The 8,907-nt window shown below is 42.4% G+C and overlaps 1 protein-coding gene across 1 annotated transcript in view; it reads right to left on the bottom strand.

The window, feature by feature from the left end:
- Positions 1–8,200: 8,200 nt before the first annotated feature.
- The window catches only part of MICOS13 (mitochondrial contact site and cristae organizing system subunit 13), a gene marked incomplete at its 5' end in the record, with an annotated part of 2,483 nt that continues 1,776 nt past the window's right edge, over positions 8,201–8,907 (bottom strand). The window contains one exon of the mRNA XM_009636768.2: positions 8,201–8,419. Within this exon, the coding sequence (XP_009635063.2) occupies positions 8,322–8,419 (98 nt within the window). The remainder of the gene's footprint in view (positions 8,420–8,907) is intronic.

Genomic DNA, 8,907 nt, shown 5'->3' on the forward strand with positions numbered 1-8,907 from the left:
TTTGTTTCAGTAGTCCCTGGAAGAGTAATGTATTCAGCTATATGTTAAAGCATGTAACTTTCTTTCAAAGATGAAGTATCGAAATGCCTTACCGGTGTCCCTTTGACCTTCAGTAGCACACAGCTCCCAGAAATACACTGAAACACAGCGTTATTTCAAACTAGCACGCATGCCAGCATGAAAGAATGTTAGCAGACTGCAGCTGTCAAGAGTTTGAACACCTTACCACTGCAAAATTGACTCGGGGTCCTGTAGGACAAGTGGTGGAAGAATTTTGTTTTTTCATTTTGTGTCATGTTGGCACGTACTGTGCAACGTACTACTCTTCACTCTGAAGAAGGCTACGTACTGAGTTACCAGCACAGCTTCTCTAAGAGAAAAGCACAGGTACTGGTGAAAGTAATGACTTTCAAGCATGAGTCAGAATCGGTTTTGTTTAGCTTCTGATAGATCAGGGTAGTCTAAAGCTCCACTCATTTCAGGCCAGTAATTTTACCTAGCGATCCATAATTTCCTTGAAGTAGATCAGAAACAACCATTGGCTGTGCTTTGGCATAATTTTAAGAATGTGTTGAGAACTGAACGTCAAGATTGGTGCAAATGGTCTGTCACTTTATCATATCCAAATTATAATTTGTCTTTTTGCAGTCATCTCTGGAGCAACGTGGCCTTAGCGTTACCCACCAAAGATGACTTTTGTGATGCCAAGAGGAAAAAATCCTGTAACTCTCATTAGTAGGGTCACTGTTTTTTTCCATCTTCAGAGATTTTTTTTTTTCAGTTACCTGAAGATTTTTTTTTTTCATTAAGTTCCTGCAGCCTGCATTGTTACTGAAGGTGAAACTCTTCAGGTCTTTTTCATCAGGGTTGATGAAAAGGAGGAGGTGAATCCCTGTGGACAAACCATCTAAATTCTAAAAAGCTGCTTTGATTGCAGTGGGGAGTTGCCTGAGGCTGTCTGGATCGCAGATCAGCCTGGGTGTAACAGTCTTTGTTTTAATGGTGAAGCTAAGCCCCAGAAAGACTTGAGTCATTTGTTCAAGAACACAAACTAGGAATGCAAACAGAAAATAGATTTCCAGCCTGCTACACTTAGTAGCAACTAACGAATAATTCTATGGGTCTGGCTAGAATCTACTGTCTCTTTGCTTTTAATCCTTTAGATGCTCATCTCTGATACAGAGAAAGAAAATAAAAGAGCAGTGATACTCCCAAACCTCCTCTGCTTTGTCCCAGTTCAGATAATCGACCATTAAGCATGAGGACAAGTGAATCACTCCTACTAGCTGTAACCTACGCCTGTCCCTGTTACTGCAGCCAGACCTTCTCTGCAGCAATTGCATGGAAACGGGAAACTCCAGCACAACCGACCTATCCATTTGTAGCTTTACGGAGAGCATCTTTCCTTGTCCTCTGCAGGTATGCAGCATCCCAAAAGGGGTTGTAGGATTTCCCCTCCAGCCCGGGCAGGCTCTATTTACAGCACCACACTTATTTATAAGCATGACAAACATTGCCACCTCCTGGGCCACTATTTTTAAGGAGTTTGGAGAAGTCAAAAAAAGTCATGTCTATGATGCAGACCGTTGCATCAACAGCCTACGTAGAGATTGATGCCAAAGGGATAGTATTTTATCATCTGGGGAAACAATTATTCTAATAAAAGAATTTTTTTTGACTGCCGGGAGGGGGATGACTAACAACCAACCATTCAAACTGGAGCCTCTTGTTATCTCCTTGTGATGTTTACTGCATCTGAAAATCATACTTGCCTTCGGATGAAAGCTTTTTTCCCCCCAGGTTTTCAACTGAACCATTTCCCTCTAATTTCGCTAGGTGGCCACACTGACTGCTTTGCTGTTTCTGACCTGCTAGCAGCTGATCACTCAATCCTTGACAGCCAGTCAGTGGCTATGGTCTCTGGCCAAGGCTTTATTAAATCCAGTGCATGGAAATGACCAGACAAATCCTGGTTTTGAGGTTGTGGGTTGTTTGGTTTGGGTTTTTTTGCCTGGTGCAAAGATTCCTGTGGGCTATCAAAAAAATTCACTCAGCATAGGTGGAGACAAAGCTAAACAGCTGCCTTCTATTCCTCAATTCCAAATAAACTCAGGATAGAGACAATGTGACCCAGCTTTAGCAGAACCTTAGAATGTCCACTACTGGTGTAAGCAGGTTGCATCTCTGTGGTTAATTACTGCTATAATCAACTGCTGTAACGTGTAAAGCACACAGTAAAACATAAATATACTGATTAACGCTGGTTTGCATAGGGCTTTTTTTTTCAAACAGTAAATGTGAGTTCCCCGATTTTAAGAAATCCTCACTGATTGAACATTTGCAGGTTAGAGTCCTCAAGGTACTTCTAACTAATGTTACCAAAATAATTCAGGTGGGTTTTTTTAAAAAAATAACATGTTAATCAAAAACAAACAAGGGGGTTTAATACAATTAATCAAAAACAAACAAACAAGGGGTTTTAATGCAAACAATCAAAACCAAACAAACAAGGGGTTTTAATACAAATAATCAAAAACAAACAAGGGGTTTTAATACATCTTATGCCTGTCTTACTCATTAACCTTAATGACTCTGCAAACTTGTTCAATGGAAGGACAACTTCCAGACCAGTCCCAACATTTCTGGTCCTTAAAATGAAACCAAGTGACGCGTGCAAGCTCTGATGAGAAAAGCAAAGTAATTGCATGCAAAGGAGGTGAAATAATCCTACTCGCTGAGAAGCAAAAGCCAGGTGTATTTTAGCACTGAAGGCACATCTAATGGTAATCTCCCAGCAATTTCAAGCTCACACATGAAGCCTGTACCTGGCCTGCAGATGGAGAATGTTTGATGCTAACGAGCATGCAAGCAAGATCCTGAGCATGTGCCTGTTTCCAATTTAAGGGTGCCCTCCAGAGAAAGATGTAGTTACCACAGTGCAGCAGAAGGAGCTGTCAGGGCTACTGTGTTTGTCCCTCAATATTTTGGTTTAGAGTTACTCGGTGTTGCTGTCGTGGCCTCTCAAGTGGGTAGTTCAGGTAAGAAAGTTTATGCTTATGTTTGCCTGATCTCTGAAAGCTATAGCAATGTGAAGGGTAGCTCTTACTGAGTATGTCAGCTGCTGCTTGTTTTGCAAAGGCAGACAGACTCCACTGGGGCTAGCTATTTGAGTCACCTAACAGCTCCATCCAAACAGGGAGAAAACATCTCCAAGAATTGTGCAAGGTTCAAGCTTGACCTGGTATTGCATAACTTGGAATGATTGGTCTGTGCTGTTAGCATAGGGGAACCTTCAAAGCAACTAGCTCTTAAAGGCTAGCCTAGTGTGCTTACACTAGAAGCTTAGCCTCTCTCCTCTGAGGCCTAGCCATCAGTGGAGGGAAATGGTTCCTAACTCTTTTGGAGGCTTCCTCTCCCCACTTCTTCCACCTCCCCTCACTAACACACACACACACACTCCTCAGTTTTTTTCTCCTACCAGTAAGTTTGGAGGTGGGATGGGAGCATCCTATAATCCTGCTTAGTGCCACAACGCTGGCAGCTGTACGCTTTTTATCCTCCTGTAGGACAGGTCCACTAGCAACAGCCAGAGTGCAAAGGTAGCCTGTGAAAGTGCTGCAAAACATCTATGAGGCAAAAAGCTAAAAACTGGAAAGGAGGACAAGAGATTTACGCAAAAATAAACAACTACAAAATGCTCTGAGGAATGCTTAGACCTACCCGCTAATGCCAACTCTTTTTGTGAGGATGATATTCTAGAACCGTTTGGTGTAGTGGCACCAGGCCACTCTGGCGGTGTCCAGTGCTACCATGTTCAGAAAGAGAAAAGATACTGGGTGAGCCGAACAAAAAAAAAAAACCAACCAAAACCAAACAACCTGTGAGGGAGGTCAAACACTGGTATAGGTCATCCAGAGAGGTTGTGGAGTCTGAATCCTTTGAGATGTTCAAAACGTGGCTGGACAGGGTTCTGGACAACCTGGTCTAGATGACCTTGCTTGGGCATGGAGGTTGAACTAGATTATCTTGAGCGGCCCCTTCCAAGCTCAACGATTCTGTGAGTTGCTGCACAGGCGCTATTTTAACAAGTCCATTTCTACGCTGCCATTTAGTCTGTCTGCTGAGCAAAGGAATCTGATTAGCACTCTGTCATACCTACGCTTATTTCTATAGGTCACAAACTAGACTTGGCGAAATATTTTACTTCAGTCCAGCAACAGTATGAAAGGATCAGTCCCTTATTGAATGTACACATTGTCATCAAGACGTAATAAGACGAGAATAGATGTATTTGGTCAGACAAAAATGTTCTTCCCACTTGGTATTCTTTCTCTTTTAGAGGCAGGTGAGTAAAGAAAAATATGTTGGAACAGGATGCATGTAGAGCAATCCTTCTTCAGGAGATAAACTCCCAGTGTCTGGCACTCCCAAGGTTTACTGAGCTGCAGCTTCCATCTGGACCATTAGGTTTGAGCCACTGATGGAGCTATCCTCTGGGAATTAACTTAAGCACTTTTTAAAGCTATTTATATCTTAGCCAAATCCTCTAAAATCTCTTGGCACTAAGTTTCATCATGTAACCATTTGTTTAAAAAAGGAAACAAATCCTCCTTCCTTCTTGTGTTTTAAATCTGCTTCTAATCTGAGTAAGCACTCATCCTACTCTCCCTACCTACCTACCCCTGCTTATCTCCTGTTGTAGCTGTGTCTTGGCTCATTCTGTAACTAGCACAGACTAGAACAGCGTGACTGTGTTAGCACATCAGTGTGCGAGAAATGCCGTCTCTGCTACCAGCAGCCAGGACAATCTTTGTCTCTATTTTTGGAAGCATGAGCAGCAGCTCTGGGACAAAGAGACCTGAGGATGGAGAGGTTACAAGCAGCGTATTTACAAGAACCCATCCAATATATGCACGGATGCTTCCTGTGAAGAGGGAATCATGCTGATGCTAGCCATGTCATAATGACTTCTGCAACCTCATGCTGCAATCCCATCACAAAGGGTTAAAAATACAGAATAAATCCATAACTCCATCTTACAATACTGATGCCCGTTAGCCCATCAGTGCTCCTCATATATGCCTTGGCTGTGACTGGAAACTCATCTTGGGAAAGCTTTCATCAACATTAAAATGAAAACATGCAGAGTCCACAAACTGGAGCATAGTGCAAGCTAGCAAAATGTTTCATGCAGATACACTTTGCTCACTACGCTTCTTGTGCTTGTTCCATCATCCTAGGCCATGCATGCACATGTGCTAGCCCATCCATTTCTCTACTGGCAGGATACTACAATGCCACGCACTTCCTGCAGACACCAGCTTCCTGCTGCAGAGGGAAGATGGCCTACTGTGAAAAGCTTCACATCTGCCAGCGTGTGGATGAAGATGGACCCAGAGCAAGAGTGAGCAGCTCCATTTTGCACCTTATTGTGTTGGCAGGCACTGCCACTTCGAAGGTGAGCATCAGAGAAGGATTTTGCTTCTCCACCTCGGACCAGCTTCAAAAGAGCCAGTAGGAAGCAGAGACTAAAGCATGGTGAAGGTGCTGAGATTCACAATTTCTTGTATACAACGCTGCTGCTGAACTGTAGGAGTCTGGCAAACCACCTGTCTATGGGTATAATTCTTCTTTAACTTAGATTCAGGAAAAAACTTATTAGAAATATATCACCCAGATGCGTTCTATATTCAGTGGGCATGTACAGGAGGGCAGCTCCAAAGGTCTATGACAAAGTACACATCACTTGAAAGGGATTTGCAGACATCTACCTTACCTTCAAGACCTGCTAGGTCCAAGCTATGTGACTCCCAGACTCCCTCTGGAGTCCAGCCTGCAGAGAATTGGCCTTTAATGTGCTAATGTGTTTTTCTTTTTTTTTTTTTTTTTTTTTAGTTCCAGACACGCTGGTGGATTGTGCTTCTGACATTTTGGCAGCAAATAGTACCGTCTTCCTTTTTGCAAGAACCCTTCATAGCAGCAAAGGTAAGAGACAACTGCAGATAACCGATTAGCTGCTTCCGTTTCCTGTCTTTTCATGTCCTGGACATAGCTTGACAGGTTAAAAAGCAGCGCGCACCAACAGCAGATGTCGTTTACAGCCTGTTCTAGGGAAATCAAACCAAACAGCTCACTACGCAGAGAATGACGCAATGTTGTAGGAGCTGTGGAATTGCTTCCCAGCTACTTCGTTAATGCTTTGAGGGGGAGGTGGACACATGGGAGGATTGAATATATATGTGAAAAGCATTTTGGAATTAATTACTGTAGATGTCCTGCTAACAAGCTACTTCAATGTCTAAACCCGCCATGCTACGTCCCTGTTCTCCAACCCTAGAAACACCATTGTGATAAAACATCTCTTCAGCTTTTACAGCAACCCTCATTCCTGCCTGCATCTGCCCACTAGCATTTCCACCAGGAGAACAAAATGTTAGTACCTAACCCATCATGGTATGGACATTAATTTTGCTCATGTGAGGGGGGGGAAAAAAAAAATCCTTAGAAAACTGATGGCAGGAATGAGTTGCCAGGAATCCACTTTCTGCCCAGGCCTTAACTTCACTGTGTTGCATGCATACTTCTGTTCTAACAAAAAAAATAACTGCCTCTTCTAGAGGTCTACCACCAGCAAGCAGTTTTCTCTCTGCTAACTCATTCTTCTCCGTATGTCCCCGACACATGGTTACATGCTGATGATGGTCCCTGCCAGAGAGAAATGTACCCATTTCTTGTGTTGATTTGACAGCTAGTTGTTACTTCCAGCATCTTCTGGTCCTACTTAGATTTTAGCACTGAGAAGTGCACTGTAATCTTTGCTCCTCCTCTTCAGAGAAGCTATCCATTTTCTGGGAACGTCCCTTCCCATCTCCCATTTTTTATTGCTTCTTATCAGCAAACAAGGTTTCTGTTTCTTTTTTTTTTTTTAAATATATCACACTTCTAGTTTTATTCATGCAAAAACTAGGAGAAAGTATAGTAGGAAAACACCGCTTCAAGTCTCTAAGCATTCAAAAAATAAGGAAATGAAAAAATGTCCACACAGGCTGCGGAGTTATTCAGTGATCAGCTCCAAGTTTAGCTCATGTTCATGTATTTGTTCATAGCTCAGCTGTAGCATAGCATTGCTCCTTTGTGAAGAACTTGTAATACATGAAGACATAGTTGCAGTCAATGCGCTCTGTTCCTGAGGTACCTCTGCCTAATTCTTCATGGGGGTACTAGGTTCAGATGAAGTAAGAAATCCCTCAGCCTCATCCTCCCTTCCATGGGGACTCTGCGATTGGAGATCCTTCCCATTTCCATTTTCTCCCTTGCTCAGGTGCCAAAAAGCTTTACACACAGAGGTGCAGTATCTTAAAAGGTACTTCCAGCCCTGTTTTACAGGCATTTAAAGAAGCCAGCAGACAGAATACATTTTCAAGTCAAGAGACAAACTGAAGCCACTTAGTGTTAGCCAACAGCTGCTAAAATTTAAAATCTAAACTCTTGCCTGCAAATAACCTATGCTGTGGAGCTGAGAATTCAGATACGGGTGGAAATTTGACAGTGCTACTGGCCACTGACTATGCATCCAAGGGCATATTTGGATCAGTTGCTGGCAAAGTTACAGTTAAACAGTACTGTGATTTTGCTGTTTGAGCTCGGGTACCAGGAACACTGGCAATGCCAATAGGCCAAATAGACTGGGGTGGGGGGAGCTGTTAAAGGCTTCCTATGACTTGCTAAAGTTTTGCATCACAGACTTAGAAACTCCCTTCTATTGCACACTGTCATCAACAACAAGTATTGCAACTAGTACTGGCTACTCCCAGTTGTGTGACAAGTCGTAGACTGCCTGGAAGCAGCTTTCACATCAATAATGTGCTCTTTGTCTGACAGAGGTGCTCCTTCTCAGCTAGCTTGAAGACAAGTGCTTTGTCTTTGACATCTTTTACTGCTACCTTGGATTTTAAAATTATTTTTTTTTAACTCTTGTTGGCTTGTTTTGAATTCGATGGCATTCAACTTCAAGATTAATTCAGCTTCAGAATCATGTTTAGTTAGCAAGCCTGGTAGCTTTAGAGCAGGGGCTATACCTTGGCATATGGCCATTACTTCATTACAACTGATCCGTGATCTCTGCTGAAGCCTCTGATCACTGGTAAGACAGAAAGCAATTACTGCAGTCTGTATGCTAAAACCAACCCAAATACAAATGGAAGTTCCAAAGTCTTTTATTGTAGCCCTTGCATGGCTGAGCTGCCCTCTAGAGGGATCGACTATGCATCATCCCAAAGACAACATAGGATGGAGAGAATCGTGAACCCTGGAGAACGTGTTCATTTGACAAGATCCTTCACATACTTCCAGCCTTCCACAGTGTATTCACAGGCCCTGGTGGGAGCTACAGACAAGGCAGACATGACTGTCTGCACTCCTGCAAGGAAAGCAGAGAAGAATTATCCCAAGAAGAGCATCATTCAAGCCAAATTTCCTAATGTTATTCTAGCATTGTAGATCTCTTTAAACATGGAGAGAAAAATCTAGCTCTATCTCAGAAGCTTTCAAACACACTGAAGCCTGAATGATCCTTTGTTCAAGTACAGCTTTATTGTCTCAGTAGCATTTGTGACACAGAGAAATTCCAACTTCAGGACCAGTATAAGAGACAGACAATTACAAGACTGCAACAAAGAACTGAGCTAAGTTCCATTTTATTTCTGGCCTTGCCACAGGCTCCATGGGTGATGTTGGACATGTCACAGTATTTGTGGACTGTGTTTCCCCACAATTACATGAAGACTTTTTGCTTCACTGTAAAAACTGTAAATTAACTTACTAGGTATTTATAACATGCTTTGGCCTTCAAACAAGATATCTAAAATTCTACTTAAAATAAATATAATATTCTAATAATAATAAAAC

This window comes from Egretta garzetta, unplaced genomic scaffold (genome assembly GCF_000687185.1).
Source record: "Egretta garzetta isolate BGI_Z169 unplaced genomic scaffold, ASM68718v1 scaffold4, whole genome shotgun sequence".
Lineage (NCBI taxonomy): Eukaryota > Metazoa > Chordata > Aves > Pelecaniformes > Ardeidae > Egretta > Egretta garzetta.